The sequence below is a fragment of the Episyrphus balteatus genome, chromosome 2, assembly GCF_945859705.1.
Source record: "Episyrphus balteatus chromosome 2, idEpiBalt1.1, whole genome shotgun sequence".
NCBI classification, from domain to species: Eukaryota; Metazoa; Arthropoda; class Insecta; order Diptera; family Syrphidae; genus Episyrphus; species Episyrphus balteatus.
In genome coordinates, this window is record NC_079135.1 from 2,568,544 (window position 1) to 2,596,431 (window position 27,888).

Genomic DNA, 27,888 nt, shown 5'->3' on the forward strand with positions numbered 1-27,888 from the left:
AGAAGATACACATAAATAAGAACTTTTTGATTGAATCATTCGATTTGTTTTGTTTTTGAACAAGAACAAAACATCGTCTGGCCTGATACACAATTTCTTTTGATTTTGTTTGAGAAGATATGTATTAAATAATAAAAATAAGTAAATTTAAAATTTTACAATTGGCAATAAAGGGTTAGTGTGATAATAAGTGGGTATTGATTGTTGATAAACATTGTTATCTGGCGTCATATAGTCGATTAGTGCGAATAAGTACGCCATGTTATCTTAAGTAGATTGAATAAATTAGTAAAACTCTCTAATATTTTGAAATTGATAACATATTTTACAAACAAGTGATATCTCTTGTTGAAATATCATGTATTTTATTATGTATAGGTGATCACTTTTTGCATTTACTTACTTACTTTAATTAAACGATTTTTTTAAATTTTATAACACTTACTAACTAAATTTTAAATGCTTTCTTTTGATATTCTTGGACTGCAACTAGCATTCTCAAATTTTCAAAAATAATTCAAACAAAATTGCATACTTTTCGGGATATACAAATGCATAAAGGTACACTGAGGGAAAAAATAAATTGAAGTTGAAACGTCTTTGTTTTAAAGATGAACTGCTTTGATTTATGTGACTTTTAGATACGAAACCATCCAAAATTAACTTTCTTTCCACGTTGATTTTAAAATGTTTATATCTTCAACGCAAAATCATTCCGAATAATAGTTAAATCAATGTGGTTTTCATTGATTTTATGTTGTTTTATGGTGGCTTTTACCTCAGTGTAGTGCTGCCATTTCTAAACAGTGAGTGATGATGCCAGACCACTTGCTTTGACAACATACATAAGACCATTATCTTTCAAGGGTTGTAACACGCAATGTAAAATTTAATTATGTTACCGTTGATTCAATGTTGAAAACACTAACATCAAACAGTTTTAAATTCATATTGAAATATTTTGAATTTTTGAAGTGAAAACTTCTTTAGTATCGTAGTGATTTGAAACAAGATGAAACGAAAACGCGACACGACTTCAACTTGTTATAACTTTTTTGTTTTAATAGATAGATGAATGAAATTTGTACATTAGATAGGTAATTAAATAGATTATAATTGTACAAATTTTCAATTAATTTCATATTCAAAATTCGGAGATAACGGTAAAAAGATGTTCTTTTCCAACACACGTTATATCTTTTGATCTAGTGCACATACAAATTTGATTTAACTTTAATACGCATGCTGATAACATAACCTTTTATTTGATATATCACACATAACGGTACGTGCTCTACAAGTGACACAATCCTAAATTGAAAAAATTGAAACATACCTCAAAACACCTGTGGAGGTCTGTTGGCGATGACCAGCTACCAGTGTAGGAAGTAATCTCAGTCTGGAAATTCGACATGGTTGACTTTAAAAAATTCTAACTTCTCTTGTAGACATCTTTGAAATAAGATTTATGCATCATTATACAAGGTGAAACAACAAGCTTTCACATGGTATAAAATTTTGTATAGGTTGTCAAACAAAAAAATTGAATTAATAGCATGAGAACATAAAAATAAATGGTTTTTTTGCTTTTTTTGATGAAATTTCATCGATTTTAAAAAATTCTAGCTCTTTTTGTAGATGTCTCATAGACCTGATCGATATATATATTTTGAGCTTGGACAATAAGCTTTCAGATGATATAAAATTTATATAGGTTGTCATATAAAAAACATTGATTTGAAGGTGATAGAATAAAATTAGGTAGATTTTTTCTATTTTTTACTTGCGATATAGGTACTATAGGGCAAGTTTAGGATTCGTAAAAAAAATCAAACTCGAGATAACAATTTTACATGACATTACGATGATGGAGAATGCCAAAAAAGTGGGTCCGGCAATTCTGTCTGTCTGTCTGTCTGTCCGTCTGTAAGTACCTGGAGCTGCAGCCTAAACTAATGGACCGATTTTCTTCAAACTTGGTAGTTAGCAGTTTTTGGTGATTCCCTAGAGGAGAAATTGAAATTTTTTTTTATGACCAAAACTAACGGTACCTGCCATATAACGGAAATAGAAAAGTTAATAAACGGCTCTAACGATTTTGATTAAAATTTTTGTGTATATTATTATACATACAATAAAACTTTTGAAATAAAAAAAATATTTTTTGTACCGTTATTAACGGTACCTGTCATAGAACGGTTTTTTTTATTTATGAATATCTCGTACAAGACTAACCCGATTTCAGCGAATATTTTTATACAAAAGCGTTCAAGTAAAGGTAATATAAAAATTTTAGAAAATTTTCAAAAAACACATTTTTGGATTTTGAAAAAATATTTCAAAATTTATTTTTGAAAAATCAATTTTTTGAAAACGGGTTTGTTAAAAATTTTGAAATTTCGTTTTTATGTGTAAACTTATTATTTCCTCAAAATGGCATACCCATATTTTTTTTGAAAAATGTTAGAAAATTTTTATATATAAAAAATTATTTTTTTAAAAAACGGCTCTGACGATTTTCAAAATTTTTCTTCTAAAAATTCCTTTTTATACAAGAAAGAAACTTGCTTACTTGGTTTTTTGTAAAAGATCATTTAAAACGGTGTTTAATTAATTATAAAAACAGATTTTATTTTTTTTTTAATTTTCTATAATTTTCTTGAATAAAAAGCTTTGACATTAAAGTAACTTTAAGCATAAGAGCAAGTACGTGCGACCCCAGTCATGCAATTTATTTTTTTTTTGCAAGAAAAATGATTTTTTAAGGTTTCACTTCTACCACGTGTGAATTGCACACATGATTTTTTTTTTTTTAATTTTATAAGACCGCAGCTTAGGTTTCAGTTCATAATAATAAATTTCAACAGTCAGTTGGCTTAAGGGTAAACCACTCGACAAGTAACCCATAAGAATAGCAAGATTGATCCACAGTGGCTGCTAGTACTTTTTTGTGCTAGTGGCTGCTAGTACTTTTTTTAGGTGTAGGTACTTTTTTTCAAAGACGAAAAAACTTTGGCTAAAAGATATTTTTAAGAATCTACAAAAATTTGTTGTTTCACTTTGATTTATCAACATCGAAAAAATCGAATGCCTTGTTCGATTTCACTAGTCAAAAAGTTTTTTTTTCTAATGGTTTTTTGTGCGCTGAGCTCGAAGTCTGAAGTCAGAAAAATTCTATCACATCACGTTTTTGACATATTACCATGCCAAAAATCAGAAAAATAGTATTTGGGACGTTCAAAATTTAATATCTCAAAAACTTTGCACGTTAGAGCTATTCTAGTGCTTGATTCAAAATTAAAAAGGTCAATGACCATTAGAGATGTGTAATTTGGTTTCTATGGAAAATTATTTCTCGCCAATATATTACTGTCATTTACGGAAAAATCAATCTTAAAAATCGTTTTTTTGTTTTTTTCAATTTTTCTCAATATTTTCTAAAACAAAAGTATAGTTTTTCCACACAATCTTTAAAAAACGTTTTTAAGCTAAATAATTGCATTCTAAACTTTTCAAAAATCAAAAATTTTTTCGGTAACTTTTTTGAGTGAAAAATAGGCTATTTTTTCAAATTAAATTCGTCAAAAATCCAAAAATTAACTTTTTGCTCAAAAAACATTTTTAATAGATAGAAAACATAACAAAGTAATTTTTAACCAAGTTTTGTTAAAATCCAAGAATTTTTATAAAAGATAAAAATAAAAAATTAAAAAATCGTATTTTTGCTTTTTTTTCAATATTTTTGAGGTTATAGAAAAAATTGTTTGAGTAAAAGTTGTAGACATTTATACTACCTACAACTTTTGCATTTGACTTTTTTCGATAGGACGTCTAATTTTGACAGAAATCGTAAAAAACCATGATTTTTGACACCCACCCCACTTTTTCGCCCACCCACCCCCTTTCCTCCAATTTTGTTGTGGGCAATTTATTTTTCCCCTTTCATATACCATTTATCCTAAATTTTCCCACCACCCATATGCTGCTAAAATTTTTTTTATTTTCAAAAATTATTGGCACTGGTCTATTTGCCAAAAATTTTGTTTTTATTTAATGTACTGTGGTACCGATTTATTTTTGATTCAATAGTGGATAGAGCTCTCCTTTGATCTCGAAAAATGTTTAAAACGTAAAAATATCAAAACAATGAGTACAAAAATTAGAAAGAAATCACCTCTTGACTACACAATAACTGGCCTTCTTGTGTTAAAAACAGTATTGAAAACAAAAAATGGTCGATACCAAGAATATTGATGAAATTCAAAAAGCAAAATTTTGGAAATCATTTGGCTTAAAAAGATATGGTTTTAGGCTCAAGTTATACTTATGTATATTACTAACTTAAGAGGTAATAATACCTTGTAGTTTTTTTTTTTTTACCTTAAAATAGGTTAACTATTAATTTTCAAACTCAGACCTTTAAATTTGGGTTTAAATAAATATAGCACTTTGGCTTTTTTAAAAATTTTTGTTTATCGTGCTCAAAATTTAAATTTCTAAAAATTCTGAATAATAGCAACACATGGCGCGTTAGTTATTGCGATTAACTATGGCACCAGAGGTGCGGGTTCAATTCCCAGCCTCCACAACCTAAAATAAAAAAAAAATATTTTTTTCAGTTGTACACTGCCTCTTGTAAGGAATTTGCAAAACCTGTAAATTGTAGGTCCCTTCTACTCTTGCAAATTAATTATAGGCACATCGGTTGTGAGTAACTAGGCTTTGCTCTTTCATGGGGTGCCGCATGTCTAAAATGCCAACTTTAAAAAAATTGTAAAATTTCCCACCGAAACGCTGTTATACTTTGAAAAACGAATCTTAAAAATAACACATCAAATTCCTTAACTTATACATCATCTTTATTATCATCATTTATTTTTTAATATTTTTGTTTAAAACTAATAAAATAAAATTTTTCATTTATTTTTCAATAAAAATATTTTTAACAATTTACACAAAATTTATATTAATTACAAATAATCTTATAATTAATGCAAAAAAAAAAATACTATGGCTAACTCTGCATATTTTCTAAAAATATAGAATATATTTCGAGATTCAAGTTTAAAAAAAAATTTAACAATAACGAGGACAAAAATAACATAAAATTATAACCCTAACTCATGTTTTGTCTTATGCCAGCATATATTTTGAAAATATCACAAGAATTTTTTTTTATTAAATTATTGTAAAATTAGAAAAATAAGAACGGTATATCTACACAAGCAAATTTAATAGGGAGTTCATTTTTCAAAAATTTACAAAGTCTCTCCTAAACTAAAAGGATATTTACAATATTCGAATCAAGTCACGATTTTCGAGCTTTTGAAGTCTATTAGAATTTCAAACATAAACTTCTCCATTTTTAGCTTCTGGTGTTCCACCTTTTGTCAATGTTGTCGGTGCTGATGTTGAATTATTTTCATTAACAGAATTTGGCATAAGGCTATTATTATTGCTCGATGAAATTTCATTTGAATTAATTGCAATATGAGGATTTGAGGAATTATTTCGATTTTCCATTTGATGATTGAGTGATCTTTGAGAGAGCTTCCGCTCGAGTACATAGGAATCTCTTATGAAGGCATCATTAAAACTACTCGTTCGTGAGATTGGTGTATTATTTTCGTTCTTCACAGTGAGGAATCTGTTATTCGATGGATTTTGTGCTGTTTCCGATACTGAAACAGCCGAAACCGAACGTGGAATTGTCAGGGCTAAGGGTATCGTTGACATCATTTCGTTCGAATTAGATGTGGTTATTTGAGGCATGGAAACTATATTCAGAGTTCCTGAAGGCATTGAGTCAGAAGTTGACGTAGTGACAGTGAATGGGAATGATAGGGTTGTCACCGGCAGATCTGAAAAAGAGAAGATCAATATTATTTTCGTTGTTTTTAGTGAAAACTTAAAAAAAAACTTACTTGAAGGACTCAAAGACACAGTTCCGAAATTAACATCTTGCAGATTCTTCGGAAGAACAGCTTGAGCAAGTGCAGCTGTTGCTGGATGTCCCGGAATGAGAGTGTTGTTCGATGAACAACTATCCATTTCTTTAATCGGAGAGAGCAGAAGAGTTCCCAGAACCTGCCCATCCTGTCCGCTAGTATATGGATACATATTGTGTGACGAAGCCAAATGTGAAGCCATAAGTTCAACTCCACTAGCTCCCGACGTACTGGTTCCCGTCGGAAAGATCAGTTTGTTTTCCTTTTCCACACCTTCCTTTGTTACGTCTGGTGTCGGAATGCGAGGTCTGTTTTTGGGCACAGCCACGTTAAGGCCATTAACATTAAGCCTTGAATCTATGTGTTATAATAAACAGACAATTACACTTACTTTTCTAATAGGATCTCAACTGTAAACCTACTCTGCTTGTTTAATTGCTTTTGTACACGCAATGACTTCCGATGGACAAACTTCTCATAGAGACTCGGTTTTGACTGGAGTTGCTGATGTTGTTGTTGCTGCTGCAATATGGCCAAAGGAAGTCCAGATTCTGGACTTGAGTAGACCGAATTCAAACGGTTCCGATTGAAGGCAGTTCCTCCTGAGGAATATGCTGTTGATTGACTTCTCATCGAACCCATTCGTGAGAGTTGACGTGTGAGCCAGTTGTTTTTGCGACGTTCAACCATTGGTGTATCCACACTTTCCTATAAAATGGAGACAGTTTAGTTTTTTTTTGGATAAAAAATGTTATTTTTAACTGTTTTTTCTTACATAATCTGCGTAAACATCATCAGTCATATTTCGCTTGGTGGGCATAATGTTGGCATACATAGCATCAGCAGTTTTGACCTTATATTTTTCGGCAGATCCTTTAGGTTCATTGCGACGATAGTGTTCTGAAGCAACAGTGTAAGGCAAGTCCTTTGGCACAACACACTCCCAGTACTGATCCCGCAGTAGCTCAGGATGTTCTTCGTGCATTTCGTCGACAATCATGTAGGAAGCCTAAAATTGGAAAAAAAATCAAGTATTATAAATTAGAATATCAAGTTAAAAACAAAATGCTTTCGAAATAGACATCCTTCTCTAGTTGATATTCTTTATAAACGCAATGTCTTAGATGCAAGAGTAAGAAAAATGAGCTAGGTGAAAATTACAGACACATACATGACAACGAAGAACTACACTACAACCACAGTTTATTGGGATTGAGAAGGCATTAAAGCTAACCTTCAAAGAACTAAGAAAGCCTTTGCTTTTGCCTTTGTTTTTTGTCATTTTTATCGTTAAGAAAATTATATTGTCATTTATAATTTTGCCAATTTGTTATAGTTTGTGCAAAGTTTTTTTTTTTCAAAAATATTCAAAAATCAAAAACCCGTTTTAGACCTAAAAGTAGAGTAACTAAAGCAAATTATTAGGGAACCCGGCGGAACAGCTTAGATTTTGACGATTTTTTTTTCAAACGTAGGTAATTAAAAATACTTTAAAGTCTATAGATTAAAAATTGCCGGTGTTGCCGTATTGTTTTTTAAAATTAAAATTAATTTTTTTTAACAAAACCATTTTTTTTGCTTAAATTTCATAAAACAAATGATAGCAAAAGATTCTCTAGGTAATTTAAGGAAAATATATGTATAAAAGGCAGTAAGGGACAATCTTCCAACGTTTAAACGATAAAAGCAATTTTCTAACATTCTGACCTCAAACACAAAAAAAAATATTTTGAAAACAACGGCAACACCTACAATATTTTAAAATACATTTTTAAAAAGCCAGAAGCTCATTCTTATCTCTTAAATTTAAATCCACTAAATTTAATCAAGACTTTTTAAAAAAATGGTCCTCAAACTCAGAATTCAAAAAAAAAAAATGTTATTAGAAAAATTTAAAATGACTTTTTTCCAAACTTTTTCTAATAAAATATGAATTTATTTAAAAAAAATTTTTGGCCATAAATATTATCAGTTGAATTTCGAAGCAAAAAAGGTAAAATATATCACACTTTTGAAAAAAAAAAATGAAAAATTATTTCAATTTCAATGGTTTTTTTTTTATTAAAACTGAATTTTTGCATTGAAATAATTAATTTTCTCAAAGACTGTGGTAAATAGGAACTTTAAATTTTTGCTATTTAACTTTCAACAGCGAGGGTTATGAAATTAATAAAAAATAATTTTATGTTTAGATGTTGAACTTTAAAAAAAAAATAAGTTACATTTTTTTTCAAAACTTTTATTAAAAAAAAGTTCTTCGAAAATGAAATACTTTTTAATTTTTTTCATAAACCGTAATACATATTGACATTTCTTTTTATAATTTCAAATTATAATAAATGTGGCCAAACAAATTTGAAAATAAATGCATTTTGGTCGTAATATGACCAAGTTTAAGAAACGACATGTTAAAATTTTTTCAATAATTTTTTTTTTCAAAAATCTGAGTTCAATTACCATTCTTTCAAAAGCCGTTCATTCAATTAACTTAATTTTAGTTGTACATATATGACTAAGCTTCTAGCTTTTAAAAAATGTATATTTGAATATTGTAGGTGTTGCCGTTGTGTTCAAATATTGTGTTTGAAGTCCAATTTTTAATCTATAGACTTTAAAGTATTTTTAATTACCGACGTTTGAGAAAAAAGATCATCAAAATCTAAGCTGTTCGGCCGGGTTCCCTAATATTGCCAATTTTTGAGCTGTAGTTGCTCCATTATAACTGCTTTTTCGAAAATTGATTTTTGAAAGCTGTTCTGGGTTATAAAAGTTTTTCTTAGCAATATTTGGTGATATTTTTTACTTGCGATATAGGTACTTTAGGGCAAGTTTAGGATTCGTAAAAAAATCGAACTCGAGATAACAATTTTACATGAAATTACGAGCCAACTTTATTTTTGTACCGCTATTAACCGTGCCTGCTATAGAACGGTTTTTTTTTTTTGGTTCTGAATATCTCGTACAAAATTAACCCGATTTCAATGATTTATACAAAAGCGTGTAGGTAAGAGTAATATTAAAATTTTAGTAAATTTTCAAAAAACACATTTTTGGATTTTTTTTTAAATATTTCAATGCAATTTTTTTGTTGTTGAAAAAATCAATTTTTTTTAAAACGGATCGGTGAAAAATTTTGAAGTTTCGTGTAAATTAATTATTTCTTCAAAATGGCATACTAATTTTTTTTTTTTTTTTTTTTTTTTTTTTTATATAATATACCTACCTATAAAAAATAATTTAAAAAAAAAACTTCTCTAACAATTTTCGAAATTTTTTTTTGTAAAAATTCTTTTGTATATAAGAAATCAAATGGTTTTGTGTAAAAGATAATGCAAAACGGTGTTTAGTCAAATATAAAAACAGATTATATTTTTTTTTCACTAGGTACTTATAAAATTCTTTAAAAATATCAAATTTTCCCTAATTTTGTTCAATAAAAAGCTTTAACATTAGAGTATCTATCTTTTACCATAAGAGCAAGTACGTGCGACCCCAGTCGTGCATTTTAATAAATAACGTTTCCGAGTTTTGTTTTAAATACACGTACAGTTATATAAATAGCACTGAAAATCCGAACTCATTAACCAAGTTTTGAGAAAAAATCCTTATATGAGTTTGTGAAACAGAAACTCGAAAGACTATTTTACAAATTTATCATTTCGCATTTAATCTATTTTTTTTTTTTTATTTTTTTTTTAAAAACAATGTTTAAACATGACAAGAATGTTTAAGGGGGAAAATCCCTCTGGAATTTTTTTATTTTTGCACTATTTTTTTGTTGCCTGGTAAATTTATTTATCAACCGAAGAAACTAATTTCAGTGGTCTTAGCCTTAAATGAAGCCTCAAAAGTCCCTAGATAGTGCCTAAGCCCATGGGATCCGAATCTACCACAGTACGAAAATGAAAACTTTAAACGCATTTTTATCGAAACGCGTTTTTTTCCAATTAATTTTGTACAATAAACATATTTTTTAAGAATTTGTTTATGAGAAAACATTGTGTTTTTTCGTTTTTTTTTGGTCTCTAATTTCTATTTTACACGCCTCGCAAACTCGAGGCGTCAACTTTAAAGAGCTGTAGAGCCGCTATTTTGTTTTTTTTTTTACTTCAAAAAAATTGTATCAATACTTCTTAATGTCAATAATATCATATACTTTTCCAAATTCGATAAATGCTTTCGGTTTTCCAAAAAAAAAATTTTTGAAAAAGCTGTCGTCCAGAGGGACTCCCCCCCTTAAGGGTTTTTTGAATTGCTTGGTTTGTAGTCATTACTTTTGAAATATTAAATTCAGAGGTCTTGGAAGATTTGGAACTTAACTAGGAATAAATTATTTTTAAATAATAAACTAACGGCCTTATCGAAAACTATCAATGTTGGGACTTTTTTGCACAAAAAATTGCGAAACTGCTTTTGTTTGCCAAACCCCAAACGTTTAATGTTATCTTGAGTTTATTTCTTTTTACTAATTCAAAATTAACCTCCTAAAACTTTTTGCGTCTTAGAAAACAAACACTTTTTATCAACTTAGGTATTCATTTAAAAAGCCGTAGAATTTAAAGCATACAAAATTACCCAAAAGGCATAATGACTGGAATAAATTCAATTGGCTTCCGCTGCAAAAAAACTAAAATAAATTGATTTACTGTCGCACTTAGTGTAAATTAGAGGCCAGAAATATTTTTATTTCATTAATGTTAATTTAAAATTTTAAGCTTCGCATCATCGTAAAAAAACTAAAGACTCTTGACTTTAAATAAATTTCACGAAGTGTTTTGCCAATTAAAACAAAGTCAGAGACCCAACCCAACTTTCCGTTTTAATGGTTTAATTCAGTTTTTTTTTTTTATTTTGGTTTCACTTTCAACCATCAAAAGTAAGGTGTATTGATAACAAGACGTGTTTTTTGTTTGTTTCTGGACTGCCCAATGCTATCATACACTTAAAAACATGTGAATACTACCAACACCCGCTTGTAGTTGAATTTTTGGCAAAAGTTGTATCTTTTGTAGTAGCCACATGTCGCCACATAAACATGTCAACACGCAAGGAGCCAAACTTGACTACCTGCCCTGCATTTATCAGAAAAAAAAAAAATGTTTATAACAGCTGAGTTTGAAGTCTACAAGTCATTTTTTACAATAAAAAATAAAACAATTTTTTGGTACAAATGAACTGATAATACAAATTAGTTTAAACTTAATATATTTCAACCGAATTTTCGACGCCATCAGGTCACGTCTTGAAGTTTGGATTTTGGAATAGTTAAAAAGATATAAAAAAAAAATTAAAAAATAAAAAGTGAAAATAATTCAGTAACTGTGTGTTTGTACTTTTATTTTTGTTGTGCAATAAAGCAATCTTATTTGTAGTCACGTATTTTGAAATTGCATTATAATTGAAAACAAAATATATATCTACGATAATTTATTAGTATTTTTTTTAACTACTTAAGCTCTAAGCAAGGCAAATTAAAAATTTAATGGATTTTTGTCGTGTTAATCTTTTACTTTGCAGGAGAAGTATGTTTTTGTATTTATTATAAAAACTGACAATAAATGCCAGTCAAATCAATTTGAGTTTTATTGCTTTATTTTTTTTGTTTTAAATAAATTGTTAGAATTGTATAACAATTTATATTACATGAAAGCAAGTTGTTTTTAAAGTAGACACACATCTATTTTTAGAATGAAAGATTAAGAAGAACTAGAATCAAGTGTTTGATTGACAAGTAAATGCCCTTCGGTATACTAACTTTTTCTTCGATCTTCAAGCTAAATTATTACAAGAAATGAAAACGACTTTCACGCAAATTGGAAAATAAAAATCAACTTTTGCACCCAACGCATTAGTAAAACAATAATTGTTGGGGGTTTTTATTTTTATGATGGTTTTATCGAAATAAAAATGCGGGCTTTGAAGGTTTCAAAAAGTTATAAACAAAATTAACTGTTGTATTTATTAAAAAAGACATACATGCTCGTATGTAAACTGGTAATAATGCTCTTTAATATGAATTTGTTTTCAAAATTTCAATCCAGTTTTGTTAAATGCAAAAAAATAAATCTTCATTATTTGAACTTGAGATAAACAAAAAGGTTTTATCGATAGAAGACTGGTTTGTAAAGTTGTTTTGACGTCTTGACATTCGGGTATCTATTGTTTATTGAAGACATTTTTAAGTTTGATTTATGAACTAAGATAAATATGAACGTTAATATAATGTCATAATAGGTATTATTGAAGTCAGATTTATAAAATTTTTGTCTTAGTTTGTCTATTCAGTGAAGTTCAAGGGGAATTTTAAACTATTCAAAAGTCTACATCTTAACTTGAACTCAAGCATGAACTTGAACATATTTTGTAATCACACTTTCGGCTATGAAAACCGCATCATGTTAAAATAAAAAATTGTTTTGTTATTTTTTAATCAAATGAGGATATCGTTGGCACAAGAGGACACTTCAAAAAATTTATGGAAAACAGTGGAGTATTTGTGAAATAAAATGTCTCAAAACACGTTAAAAAAAGTTAAAATAAGGTTCATAGAGACATTATAGCGGGGGTCCCGAGTAAAACTAGAAATTAAATTTTAAAGGAAAAAAAAAAATTAAAAAAAAAACCCTTGACCGCAGCACCATAGCTGCACCACCGCCATTTGGCGGAAAATTTCGGCGCACCACCTCCGCATTACAAATGCACCACGTGCACCATTTCATTTTGAATGAAAAATTCGGTCCATCACCGCCGCACAATGACTGCACCACATCCGCACCATTTAATTTTGTATTCAAAATTCGCTGCACCATGGTACATAAATCTAGATTCGAACCCGAGTATCCAGATAACTTTCAATAAGAAGTATAATGCCTTAACAACTCGACCACCAAGTCATGTTTGTACGAACTGGCAATTTGTTGCTTTAGTCAAAATAAATTTGAAGACAACTTAATCATTTGTATAAGTACGAGAACAGAATTTTTAATCATGGTGCAGACGTGGTGCGGCGGTAGTGCACCGAATTTTTCATTCGAAATGAAATGGTGCGGACGTGTTGCAGTCGTGGTGCGGCGGTGGTGCAGCGAATTTTTTTCATACTTTTTACAATTCAATCCCAAGAAGACTTAGTAGCTTCAAAATCCTCAAATTAGTCTGGTTTATCTAACTTTATAAGAATCAAACGAAGAAGTAACTATTCCTTATTCGTGACGAAGAAGCGTTTAAAATAAAAAATAAAATTGCTATAAAATTGTCACAAATCATGAATCTAAGAAGATAAAATACGGTTTGCTTATTAATTAAAATAAAATATGCTTAATCATTCATTTTACGTCAGAAAGTAAAAGTTTTTAAGATAGATCTTATGACTCAGAAATGCAATTCTTTATGTTTATTTCTCTTGAATGATCTTTTATAAACGGTATAACCAACAATTAAACAAGTACATTTAATAATGATTTAATATTCAATTCTAGACCGGTCAAGCCTTTTTCGCCCTCAATAAACTATTTTTTTTTTTTCATACTGAATAATTTTAAATTTTATTGTATACTTTGTTTCTGTAATAACTCCGAATAAGAAATAATAAACGAAATTCTTGGAAGAAATTGCTGCAAGATATACTCAGAAGGAAAATCTTTTATACGGAATTCCCCATAACTGAGATAAATAATAATTATTCAACCAAATAAGTCCCTCACGATGTGTTAATTGTTAAGATTTTTTTTTTCTTCTGAATAATTGTTATGGGTTTAATTTCTGGTTTTACTTAAGATTGTCTGGTGACTCATTCATCTTGCTCCACATGCAGTTGTTAGGTACTGGTTATTTTTGTTTTCTTTGAATTTTCAAGGATAACACTTGATTTAAAGAAAGTACACAAACAAGTTTAATGTTTTTTTTTCAACTTACCTTAATGTGTCGGTCTATCAGCCAATTCAACTCGATATCATCGTCATCTTCTCCAAATGGATTAATTAGCACCTCAGCAACTTTTAGCCATCCCACGTAAAACACGAACTAAAGAGAGAAAAGGTAAAAATAGATTTATGAGTAATAATAAATAAACTTAACTTTTTTGTAAAGAAATCAAAACATGCAACTAATTAAAACAAAAAAGCTTAAAAGTTAAAAAAAGTCAGAAAAAGAAATCATTTTCTTGAACTTTTTCTCCAATTTAAGTTCCATGAACTCTATGAACAAAACATAAATTTATTTTTGTGAATTTAAGTTCAAATTCCTAGATGAATTCAAATCAATCAACTTACTGATTGAATGATAAATTAACTCAGGAACGTGTTGATGGAAATAATAAAAACAACAATCAAAAGTTCATTCTGCGGTGAAGGTTAGATTTCTGAAGACTTTAACAAATATTGTCAAGAAATGTGCTGCGGGTAAAATTTCTCGTTGAACATGTTTCAGGGTCAGAAGTGAGAAATTTAGTATGTGTCACGTACTGACACGTGTTAGCTCAAATACTTTTCAAAACCATGTGTTTTTCACAAAAAACATTTACCGACATAATTTTTTTTGCCAATTTTGCCGGCAAAATATCTCGTTGTTTACTGACATTAATTGCATATATTTTTTTTAGCACCTTCCATCAATATTTGTCAAGTTATTATTATTTTATAGCCAATTCAACCGCATTATTAGGTATATTCTAGGTGCGCATAGCTGTTAACTAGTGAACTTTTAATGTTTCATTTTGCCCATAAATTCTTTTCCTATTGTGGATTGTGGTTAGCAACCAAACACACACGTTTCAAGAGTGATCATAAAAAAAAAATAACAAAAATAATTAACACAAATTTCCGGCACCGAGCGATCTTGAACAACATACCCGTATACATGAAAATTCTAATATTATTTTTTTTTGCATTGCGGTTACTATTGTGCTTGATATTATTTTTAATAGTTTTTTTGTACTAGATTTAAAGTTAAAAAAAAAAAACAACTTTTAATTAAAAGTGTTACGCAGAAGCAGAACAATGCGGTGTTGTTGGTGATGATGGTGTGGTTTGTGGTTGTTAAGAATTGATATTTTCAATAGGTATTTGAACCATTGTATTCGGAGAGTATAATATTATAGTTGAACTAATTCAAAATAATCATATTATAATACAAGTAGGTATGTTATGTCATATGAGACATTAAAAACAAAACCGACACAACACATAGAGGTATTAATTTCCGATAGGAGAGTTGAGGTTTTGTTTTTAGAATGATATAGTACCTTTTAAGTACAAGTTTAATGTTAAATTCAATGGCATCGTAAAATTGAATTTTAGAAAATTTATTACTATTGATATTAAAGTGATGTAAAAAATTTATATTTTGGAACTTGTATACACGTGATAACATCGTAAGAAAACAGGTTGTATGCTTATGTTTAAAATGAGTCAAACGAAGCGTTTATTTTCAAACAATCATAATTTACAAGAAAAAGCTAAAAAAAAAATTAACTTTTTTTATTTTCTTATTATATTAATTTTTTTATTTTAAAAGGTTACAAAAAAAATTATGTCATTTAAAAATCACTTCCATCATACAAAAATTCATTTTTTGATATAACAACCGATAATAAATTTTATACTATCTGAAAGCTATTGCTTCAGCTCAAAATATACATATATATAGATCATGTCTATTAGGCATCTACAAAAAGAGCTAGAATTTTTTGAACTCGATCAATTTTCATCAAAAAAGGCAAACAAATATATAATTTTATCTTCTCACGCTATTGAATCAATTTTTTTTAATGACAACAAAAATTTATATCATGCGAAAGCTCATTATTTCACCTTTTATTTGACGTTTCAATCTTATTTCTGTGATGCCTAGAAAAAAAGTTAGAATTTTTTAAAGCCAACCATGTCGAAACTCCAAACTGAGATTACGGTACGTCCCACACTGGTGGCCGTTCATGATCAACAGATCTCCACAGGTGTTTTGAGGTATTTCGTAAGTTATTTAATTTACCATTTTGTAGCTTGTAGTGAATTGTGTGTGATATATCAAATGAAACGTAATATCACCAGGATGCTGAATAACGTTAAATCAAATTTGTATCTGCTCTAGATCAAAAGATATAACTTGTTGAAAAATAGAACTTTAGTTTACCATTATCTCAAAATTGTGAATACAACGTTGATTGAAATTTTGCACAAATATATTGTGTGCTGTTTATTATCTATCTACAATATAAATTTCATTCATTTTTGTTTTGAAGAAAAAAAGATAAAAATAAAAAACGGTTAAAAACGGTCAAAAAACTTAAGACAAAAAACTTGTTTTTCTCGTTATTCGGTCAAAAATCATTTTAAAATACCAATTTTTTGTACATGTATGCGCACGGTCATAGACTACATGTTCTATAAGTTTGAAATATTTTTAACACTACGAAAAATTTAAAAAAATAAAAACTCACCCGAAAATACCCCTAACTAAGTAGGTGTTTTTCAAAAATTCATATTTGGAAACGCAGAGACTTAAAAAAAATCCGTATGACGTTTTTCAAATTTCCAAAATAAATTTTTCCTACCTATAATCTCTACTTTGTCAAAGGTCTATCTCAGGTTTTAGTTTTAAAAAACCATTTATTACTTAGTTTTGAAATTAAAAAAAAATTTGTTCAATACCATTGTCAGTCTTGCAATGAATTTATCTATCGATTAAAAAAAAATTCAGCTCTTACATTGTCGCGTTTAGAAAATAGCCAATTTTTTGAAATTTAGTTTTACCCCTATTAAAAGATGGAATTTTTTAAAATCCTTCAAATGTATTTAACTTTCAAATAAGCTATAGAAGATTTTTTTACCTCTAATAGTTTATTTTTAATTGAAACCTTTGCCGAACTGCGCAAGTGCGAGAGTGGAACGGGAGAAAATGGCGTCACTTTTTTGTGGTGGCTGTCATGGTTCATCGATTTATAACACGTTATCACGTCAAAAAAGTACTCTTTTTTTTTAAAGTTTAAGTTTATAATGCTATTAAATCTTGCATTTATTTTGGTAAGAGATAAGATATCGCACGAACTTGCTCTTATTGTTCACGTCATTTAAAAAAAAAAACTAATTTTTTATAAATAATTTTTTGAAAAAACAAAAGTTTTAAAATAAAATTGTTATACCATTTTGTAGAAATTTACTGATCAACATCTAAAACAAAAATTTCAAAACAATTCAATGTCCGGTTTTCGAAAACTTAATTTTTCAAAAAAAAATTTCAAATTTGATTTTTCAAAAAAAAATTTTCAAATTAGAAAAATTCAAAAAATTAATTTTTTCAAAATTTTATTTTTGGCTTGTATTAAAATTATATGAATGCGTTTTTACAAAAAGTTTCGTTGAAATTGAATAAGTAGTATCGGAGAAAATCGGATTAAAAAAAATACTATTAATAATGGTTTTTAAAAAAAGTTTTTTTTTTTAATTCAAAATGAGAAAAAAGATCGATGAGAAAGAAAATTTTGTATCATGCATTAAAAATGGTCACTTATTGAAATTATACAAAAAAGGTTACTCATACGTCAAAGTGACCCACATTCCATAAACAATATGCTTCTAACTTTGACTCCGAGATATCAAATAACAAAGGTACTCGTTTGATACCTTTATTGATATTCAAAGTTTTTAAACTGAAAGTAGTGAAATTAAGTCAATCTGTTGTGTATTCTGTTTGTTAACTCTATTATTATAAATAAAAGGCCATTAAAATGGGATGAAATGTGGAAATGGCAAAACTAAGTATAAAAAAAATGAAGTGACAAATTTTTATTATTAGATTCTAAGCCATCCAAAACAATATTCCTTACACAATAAATTTATTTTTTTTATAATTTAAGAAAGCAAGTCACTGCTTGGTACGAGAATCAAATAAAATTTTCTAAGAAGTGGGTATTTTTTTTTTTTCAACTCCAAAATAATTTTTCTCGAATATCATTATTCAAATTGATTGATTGTTACATCTACTAATTTTCATGTTCGAAGAAATAACATAGAAATTAACAGGAATATTTATAATTTATCTTGTGAATAATTTTTTTTCGTTGATTCTAACATTTTCGTGTGCACGAAATTTTTGTCTTCTAATTATTTCTATCTACGTGACTTCAAGCTAACTTATGATTTATTTATTTCTAGTCCTTAAATTATGGAGTTAATATGTGTTTTTTTATCTAAATAAGTGCCTATTTCTTTTTGAAGAAGATTAAAGTTTCAAGAAAATAAGGACTTTTTTCACATAAATTCTAAGCCCTCTAAAGACTAACCAAGCTTATGAATTTGTAATAAGTTTTAATTTGTTGCCTTATAATAAGAAAACTCTATGACATAATAATAATTAAGTGCTACAAATTCCACAACGAACTTGGCGTTCCAAAACTGAAAGGGATAAAAATAATAAAAAAAAGTCATGTGTGCAATTCACACGCCGGCGTAATAGAATGGAAACCTTAAAAAAAAATTATCTTGCAAAAAAAAAAAAGAAAAAAATCTACCTATTTTTTATTTTATCTCCTTTAAATACATGTTTTTATATGACAACCTATTTATTTTATATCATCTGAAAGCTTATTATTTCAGCTTAAAATATTTATATCGTGCATGTCTATACAACATCTACAAAAAGAGCTTATTTTTTTTCAAACCATATCACTTTTCATCAAAAAAGCAAAAAAAAAACAATCTTTTTTCTCTTTTAACACCATTAAATATATTATTTTAAATGACAACCTATAGTAAATTTTATATCATCTGAAAGGTTATTTCGGGTTGGGGTCGAAATTCTGTATGTTGCAAAATTCTGTATTCAAAATACTGTATGCCAAAATACTGTATGTCAAAATTCTGTATGTGCAAAATGCTGTACGAGCAAAATTCTGAAAGTCAAAATTCTGTGTAGCAAAATTCTGTTTGGTCAAAATACTGTATATCAAAATTCTGTACATCAAAATTCTGTAAAAATGCTGTAAAAAAATATCGTTTTGATAATGTAAAAAAGTGCGCGCGCACTTTTGTACATTATCAAAACGATATTTTTTTACAGCATTTTTACAGAATTTTGATATACAGAATTTTGCCGTACAGAATTTTACAAAACAGAATTTTGCAAGTCAGTATTTTGTCCATACAGTATTTTGACGTACAGAATTTTGTATTTACAGTATAATGACGTACAGAATTATGGTCTCACAGTATTTTGACCCTACAGAATTTTGTCGTACAGAATTTTGACAAGCAGAATTATGACCCGCTCCCGGTTATTTCACCTTTTATATGACGTATGAATCATATTTCTACCATGCCTAGAAAAAAAAATAAGAATTTTTTAAAGCGTCAACAATTTTTCAATTTAAGATTGTGTAACTTGTAGAGCTCGTACAGTTAATTGTGATATATCAAATGAAAGGTTATGTTATCAGCATGCGTAGTAAGGTTAAATCAAATTTGTATGTGCACTAGATCAAAAGATATAACGTGTGTAGAAAAAGAACATCTTTTTACCGTTATCTCAGAATTTTGAATATGAAATTAATTGAAATTTTGTACATTTATAGTTTATTTAATTACCTATCTATAGTACAAATTTCATAAAACCAAAAAGTTATAACAAGTTGAATGTTCGTGTCGCGTTTTCGTTTCATCTTGTTTCAAATCACTACGATGCTAAAGAAGTTTCCACTTCAAAAAAATTGAAAGAATTTGGCCTTCAGTGCAAAAAGAAAAAAGTATATTTTCTCAAAAAACAAAAAATCTACTATCAAACATCTGAAAAAATGTCACTCATTTTTGACAATGTTTACCACGTTTTAGCATTGATAGACGCATGAAGGTTTCATTAAAGTCTGTTCAGATAATGTAAAACTATTTTTTATCAACATAAAAAAAGTAAATATAAAAACACTCACTTGTAACACTGTAAACAATGGGAAGTACAAGTCTGTGTCGGCTTTTCCATTTCGACTTGGCATATTTGGAAGCATTTGTTTGCCTACAACAGCGGCAATAAAATAAATATACAACACCAATGTGACAACCTGAAATGACAAATTATAACAAAAACAAAAATATTAGTGCATATAATAAAAAAGATAGTTCCGTACAAAATTTTTCCGCTTGCATCATTTTTATAAAAAAAAACAAAGATTATGAGCTCAAAAGTCTGCATCATCTGCAGTGTAAAAAAAAAAAACTCAGCCTTACCTGTGTGTATACCAATGGCACGCAAACCGTATCGTAACCAATCAAGCCGCCAAGCCTTCGTCGGATATCAGACAATTCCACCAGAATTGTCTGAACAATATGATCGGATGAGATCAGACCGTCTTTTCTTGCACGATTAATGATGTTTGTCGCCCACACCAGAGGCATCCAATACTTGGACATGGGACTTTTAGCATTCATCGTCTCGAAGATTTTCATCTCGCTTTCGTGCATTAGCCCAGCATCCACAAGATGCTGTGTCGATGGGAAGCGTCTTTTAACGCGCAACGATATTCGCTGCAGAGTGATGACATAAGCCAAGACCATGTATCGCATAATATTACGACGCATCAGTCGTCCTGTTTCATTCTATAGACAAAAGGAAGATTGGGTTACAGAAAAGACTATAAGAGTATTATTTGTCAAGACTTACTCCTCCATTGGAGTTAGGAATGGCAGCACTTATGAAAAGGGCAAGAGTGTCTGGCCATGGCAGTAATCTGTATTGCTCCCACCATCTCTTCACCACCAGACTTACATAGAATCCGAGCACAAAGGACATTGGGATGGTTTCACTCTGTTCACCGAAGTAAACTCGGATTTTGGCAAATATTCTGGAAATTCAAGATACAAATTGTTAATAATTTTTGTTTTTTCTTTTCATTTTTTGTTTTGAAGAACTTGTTTATTTAAATCGTTCTTGTTGTGTAGCTTGGCTAGAGACACGCAGACATTGCAGTATAAAAAAAAATTAAAAACACGTTCCCGCAGGGGCAAAATGCCAATCAAAAACCTATACAAAATGTGGTTATTTAAATTTGCGAAGCGGTATTTATTTATATATCTTTTTTTCTTGTGTTATTGATTAGCACGTGTTGAGGTTTTGTATCTTTTTTTTGTTGGTAATTTATCTACGTTTTGATTGTTTTTAATTTTTATTTAGATAAAAATTAAACAAAAAATAATTATTAATAATAAATTATACTCACTGTTGTTGGTAATCATTAAGTACAAATCTATAGACTAAGTTAATGGTATAATATAAACATAAATAAGCAATCAATTCACGCCACACTAATTTGTATACACTGCCACGCCATCTGAAAAGATAGAAATAAATGATTTATTAATTTTGATAAGAAATCAATTTTCTATAGTAATAATAATAATTCAAATAATAGTAATTACAATAATAATCTTATAAAACTACTAGCTTGTCTTAAGATACGCTCTTCTGTTTTTTTTTTTTTTTATTTATAGTAAGTGCAATGCGATTAGTTTCTTAAACAAACTAATTTTGTCTTGAATTTTCTTTTAAAATTTTTGCCGAACCGGCTGCCCCCGTAAGAAACACGTTACTCTCATAATTTTAATTAATGTCCTAATAAATATTGGTAAGTATCACGGGCTACCCCAAAAAATTACAATATAAGGGAACCCGGCCGAAAATACTTTAGATTAAAAATTGCCGCTGTTGCCGTTTTGATTTTTTTTTAATGTAATTGAAGATTTTTGTGAATACAAATTTTGTTTAAATTTCATAAATTTACTAATGCCAAAAGATTGTCTAGGCAATTAAAGGAAAACAACTACATGGGAGTGAAAGACAATCTTTCATCGTTTAGGCGATAAATCCAATTTTCTCACAAATTGACTTCAAACACCAAAAAAAAAAAAAAATATTTGAACACAACGGCAAAACCTAGAAGCTTGTAAGCTTGAAAAATTAAAATTAAGTAAACTGAGGAAAGGGTTCTTGAAAAAATGGTAATTAAACTCAGATTTTTGAAGAAAAAAAAAATATTGAAAAAATTTTAACATGTCCTTTTTAAAAAAATTTTCGTAATATAATATGCATTTATTTTTTAAATTTTTATGGCCACATTTATTATGACTTCAAATTATAAAAGGTTTATGAAAAAATTGAAAAATATTTCATTTTTAAAGAACTTTTCTTAATAGAAGTCCTTATTGTTGAAAGTTAAATAGGAAAAGTTTAAAGTTCTTATTTGCCAAAGTCTTTGAGAAAATCAATTATTTCAATGCAAAAATTCAGTTTTTATCAAAAAATCCAATGAACTTGAAGTAATTTTTATTTTTTTTTTAAACTGTAATAAATATTACCTTTTCCTCTTCGGAATTCAACTGATAATATTTTTGGCCAAAATTTTTAATAACTTTTTTTTTCCAAAATTCTGAGTTGAGGACCATTCTTTCAAAAACTCTTGATTAAATTTAGTCGATTCAAATTTTACACATAGAGATTTGAAAACGTGTATGCAAATATTGTAAGTGTTGCAGTTGTGTTCAAAATATTTTTTTTTGTGTTTGAAGTCAGTTTGTGAGAAAATTGCATTTATCTCTTTAACGATGGAAGATTGTCTTTTACCCCCATATATTTTTTTTTTCTTAAATTATCTAGAGAATAGTTTGGTATTATTTATTTTATGAAATTTAAGCAAAAAATTTGGTTTTGTTAAAAAAAATTTAATTTTAATTTTAAAAAACAATACGGCAACATCGGCAATTTTTAACCTATAGACTTTAAAGTATCACGGGCACCCGGTAAATATCACAAGTTAAATCGTAAGTATAAGGATTTGCCCCAATAAATATCAAGAGTTTTTGAAGTAAGTATCACAAACAATTCCTGTAGGTCTCTCAAACTACATGACAACAAACCAGACACCTCAACGATAGTTAAACCTTCCTTACAAGTTTTGAATTCAGAAAAAAATTTTAACTAACTTCAAATGTTTAACGAACCTCTATCTGAGACTATAATTTTGCTTTCATTTGTCAATACAAAATTTACACAGACTTTATGTCTTACAAGTTTAATCCGATTACCAACTTGCAAATAAAAATAACAAACATATCAACTTTAATTACTCACACATCGTCCAGGGTCATATGGTATGTGTTTATTGGAAAACGATTGGAAAATACGATTGAGAAAATCAAATTCAAACTTTGCTTGCTTGCAGCAATCTATCTAAATATCGAATGCTTTCCGTCTATAGCGTCAGCCAGCGTGTGTAGTGCTCTAGTTTCCTGTGTGACTATCACATTCAAGCCTTATGTAAGATCGAACTCATACAACTATCCACAAAGTGTGTATGTTTTGTTACTTGTAAGATGTAAAGACTCGTGCTCGCTTACCTTGATCTTGGACGCAATTTGTATTGAATTCAATAATATGGTAGAACGCGCGACAAAGTGCTGTCGTCATAATTTATCTTATCGCACAATATCGATTTGTCTGGCGGTGATACTTGTTTCAAAATCAGTTGTGAATACTACAGGGGTTCTCTATCGATATTGGCGGGACATGAATAAAATTAAAACTTGACTGATGTCAAACAACTTTTCTAATTAAGGAAATCATAATTTATTGCACTGTCTTTCACTCTAGATTTCTGTTTGTATGTGAGTAGACATGAAGATTCCATCAATTCGAACTCGAAACCAAAGTTTATTATGATGTTATTTCCATCATTTGGCAATCATCAAGCTCAAACCACAAAAAAAAAACGATTGAAGTGCGTTTGATAGTAACATTTCTATCTTTCACAGGTGTTTTTTTTTTTGTTTATCGTTATTGGTTGTTGTTTTTGTTTATTTTGTTGTTTTTTTTTATTTCATCAGGTGGTAATTAAATGAAGATAAATGCAATCATGGAATTCGACATCGAATTTCGTGTTTTTTATGGACATCATCAATGTTCAATAGAAGTTGTTGTTATTTTGTTGATTGAGTGATGTGTTTATTATGGTTGTGGCGTTAACTTAATGAATTTTTAATAAAATAAAAAAACAACAACACGTTCCTTTAATTGATTAGTCGTTTTTCTATTTGATTTGAAACCTGACTCTGTCGGTTTTTGTTTGAATCTGAGAGAATTCAAAATATGGAAATGCACTTTCGATACATTTTGTTCAAATTGTTCAATCATTTTACAAAAAACAAAAAAAGAATTTTTAAATCTCATTTTATGTAGACAAATAAACAACATAGATATTTAATTAGCAAACAATGTGAGAAAGTGATAGGTGGGGGTTAGGGTTATCGATATTTGTCATATCGTCGCCGTAAAGCAAAATTGTTCAAAATTGTTACAAAAAGTAAATTTTACAGGGCACGATTTTTAAGTTTCAAATTGGTTTAAAGCGACAATTTTCTGCTCGTTTGCCATTCAAGTTATGTTTTTTTATAAAGTTTGTTCTTTTCTCTTTAATAATACTCGGGCTCATTTTCAAAACGCTACTTCCCTGTATTTACTGTTCTATGTCCCATTAAATTATATTATCTGTGGAATGATATTTTTTTTGACAAAAACGGTTTTTAAATTGGGAAAGAGCACCCCCAAATTAGTAAAACTGCATCATTAACTTATATTCGGTAAAAAGTGGATTTAGAACAATTTTGCTTTACGTCGACGATATATGTACGAGTAGGTACGTATAAGTACGCATAATAATGGGAGAAAGAGGTTTTGATTCAAAAATGCCTCTAGGTAGCGCTACTTTAGATAACTTTATAAAGATCATAACCAACGAACAAGCAAGACGCTTCTAACGATATCACATTTTACAATTTATAATAAGTAGTTTAGAAGTTTTAAGGGAACATACATGCTTCAAAATATAAAAAAAAGCTTAAATACAGAAATGTTTTGCTACTCTGCTACTAAGTAAAAAAGTAAGTATTTAAAATTGTTCATGATTCATACAAACTTTTCAGTTGATTCTGAACTACAACATATTAAGATTTCATTAAATCTGAATGAGACCACTTTCCCAGGTCAAGGTACTTTTGGGTACTTTAAAAAACGAAACTTTAAGAAAAACCAGAAAAAAATAAAATGCATGACTGGGGCCGCACGTACTTGCTCTTATGATAAAAGTAGCTCTTATGTCAAAGCTTTTTAAGAAAAATATTTTCAATTAGGTAGTCAAATTTGATTTTTTAACTATTTTCATAAGAAATGCAAAAATATGTACATTTTTTGTATGGTATTTCTTACGCTATTAGCTATATTATAATCACTTAAAGCATTATGTATGTCAGATTTAGTCTAAGTAAATCGTTAGACCCGTTTTCGAGAAAATTGTAATAACTTATTAACGATGTACGGGAAGAGCCGACATCAAGGATTAAAAAAAAAAATTAATATCATGTTTCCATTATCCGTAAAAATGCAGTTATGTTAGATTTACATATGTATAACATTACGTGTGTAAAATTCAATAGAAATCGTTTGAGCCATTTACGAGGAAATTGCAATAACTCATTAAGATGTACGGGAAGAGCCGACATCCGCGATTAAAAAAAAAAGTTAATGTTATATTTTCACTATCCGCATTTTTTGAGAAAAACTAAAAACGCAGTTATGTTAGAACTACGTACAGCATTACGTGTGTTAAATTTAATCAAAATCGTTAGAGCCGTTTTCGAGAAAATTGCAATAACTCGAAAATTTTGTATGGGAGGTATACGTTCTAAGCAAGAAATTAAAAACAAAAAAAAAAAAACCAACCTTGTAAATTATGAAAAAATCATCTGTACCAAATTTCAAGAAAATCCGTCCATCCGTTTAGCCTGCAGCTTCATGTACAGCTTTTTTTGACGACGCACCGACGCACTATGGGACGAAACGAGGTTAAGCGTCTCAAAAATCTGTAACTTCTTTGTTTCTTTGAATAATTGAATGAAATTTGGAACATATTATCTTGAATATATTAGGAACTGATGTACTTAAGTATTGTTCTGGTTAGTTTGTTTTAAAAGCACAATAAATATATTTAAAGTTAAAAAAATATTTTTTTCATACAAAAAATGTACGATATAATTTAATCTTTTTTCTAAGCAATGGAAAACAAAAAAAAAATGGTCCGACAGGGTTTGCCATAGTTCCTTACTTCGAAACTCTCAAGATCAAATATAACCTTTTTCATAAAATTTACGTTCCAAAACATAAAATTGTGTTTTAATAAATTCCTGTTATCATAATAGTCTTATTCTAAAGGTACATAACTCAGTACTTATCGAAGTAAACATATTATACTGTTAACAACAATAAACGATTACTTTTATTTATGAAAAATAATATTATTTTGTTGAATGAGCAAAACGCATAATTAAAGGAAAAAATTTTTCTGTATACTTTTGTTTATCGTTATCAGTCATTTGTTGACAAATGGACTAAGTTATTTCCAAATTAAAAAAAAAAAACACTTCGAATAAAGCATAGTGAGGTATCATTAATAACGGTTTTTAATTGTTTCAAAAGATGGATTATTGCGTAGTTTATATTTTAGTCTATTCAATGGACAGATAAGAATGTATTTTATTTAAAAAAATAAATAAATTATAATAGGGAAATTAATGGAATTGATTTTTTTTTAAGAACATTTCCAAACATCCAATGCAAAAATTGGAATTCTTCAGTATTCTATTAAAAACAATACCGACTAAAAATTATAAGAACAGGGGTCTAATATCTAACAGAGCCACGATTGCCACACTGCGTAAAAATTTCGTGGCAATCATTAACGAAAAATACTAAAGAAAAATCCTCTATAGTATTTTTTTTATTTCTCGGAATGACTTTGGAAATAAGGATCAGGATTTCATTTATTTTGTTTACCGTTTGGTCTGCTAAATGAAAACTATCAAGTCAATGAATGAAAACGAGTGAATTTGGTGCGTATACACCCATTAGCTTCTTCAAGAAGGCTATTATACATGTGAGCTTAATTTTACCGTTTTTTTTTTTAATTTTTAACACAAAATTATAATTATTTGCAAAGCCAATAATATGAACTTTTATTGTGCCAAATTTGAACTTTTTAAATTCAAAATTGCAAAAGTAATAGATTTTTAAAGCTCAGAATAAATAAAAAATAAATTCTCTCATTATTCAATTTCGCTTGTAAAACGAAAAAGGATGAAAATGGGAAATTTTTTATTTTTGTTTCTTAATCTACAACAAAAATAGAATACAAAACAGTCATTAACTCAGCGGAGGCAGCCGGAGCCAACATAGAAAACTCTAGTTGAAAACGAAATAATGAGAAAAAAACTCACCACACTCAATTTTTTTTTTTAAGTTTACTGTTCCATTTAATACAAAAAATTCTTATAGTTTTGGAAAGAAGAGATTACAACTCAAGTAGCACACTTGTGTATAAATTGGTGTAAATTCATTAATTTTGGTGTAAAATTGAGAAAATTGAAAAAATATGGTGTATTTCTTAAAATTAGTGGTATAAAAATTATACCACTGTCTTTTCTGTACAAAATTTCAACATTTTTTTAAGATTCCGTGCAAAAAATACACCGATATTCAGTTGTTTTTATAATATACCATTAATGGTGCATAAAATTATTTGATTCTGAAATCAACCAAAACGGTTTATTTTGTACACTCTGTTTGGTGTAGGAAGCACACCCTGTGGACATAAAATTCACCAAAATGCATATGTGGGAGACGCCATATTTTTCAATGGACGCCATTTAAAAATAGAAGACAGCGATTAATTATTTTATTAAAATAGTATATTTATCGACCTAATAGTCCCGCATTCTTAGTTTTTTCGATTCATTATAAAATAACTTTTCTTAAAAAAATGTAAAACAACACAAAAATTATAATTTTTGAAAAATGGATTCTTAAAATCGAAAAAAAAATCATTAATTCACTGACATTTTTGAGGCGCTCGATTTTTAGA

At 28.7% G+C, this 27,888-nt stretch overlaps 1 protein-coding gene across 4 annotated transcripts in view; it reads right to left on the reverse strand.

Moving 5' to 3' along the window:
• Positions 1 to 4,995: 4,995 nt before the first annotated feature.
• The window catches only part of LOC129908998 (bestrophin homolog 15), a 55,637-nt gene continuing 32,744 nt past the window's right edge, over positions 4,996 to 27,888 (reverse strand). For 3 of the 4 annotated variants that reach the window (XM_055985876.1, XM_055985877.1, XM_055985878.1), the window contains exons 3-11: positions 21,145 to 21,255; positions 20,589 to 20,769; positions 20,156 to 20,524; positions 19,861 to 19,989; positions 13,860 to 13,967; positions 6,724 to 6,957; positions 6,371 to 6,656; positions 5,925 to 6,305; positions 4,997 to 5,861 (exon numbers count right to left, since the gene is read on the reverse strand). In XM_055985876.1, coding sequence (XP_055841851.1) covers positions 5,344 to 5,861; positions 5,925 to 6,305; positions 6,371 to 6,656; positions 6,724 to 6,957; positions 13,860 to 13,967; positions 19,861 to 19,989; positions 20,156 to 20,524; positions 20,589 to 20,769; positions 21,145 to 21,255 — 2,317 coding nt within the window. In that variant the 3' untranslated portion in view covers positions 4,997 to 5,343. Of the gene's footprint in view, positions 5,862 to 5,924; positions 6,306 to 6,339; positions 6,657 to 6,723; positions 6,958 to 13,859; positions 13,968 to 19,860; positions 19,990 to 20,155; positions 20,525 to 20,588; positions 20,770 to 21,144; positions 21,256 to 27,888 lie in introns of all 4 variants that reach the window. The other variant, XM_055985879.1, reaches the window with a different exon arrangement.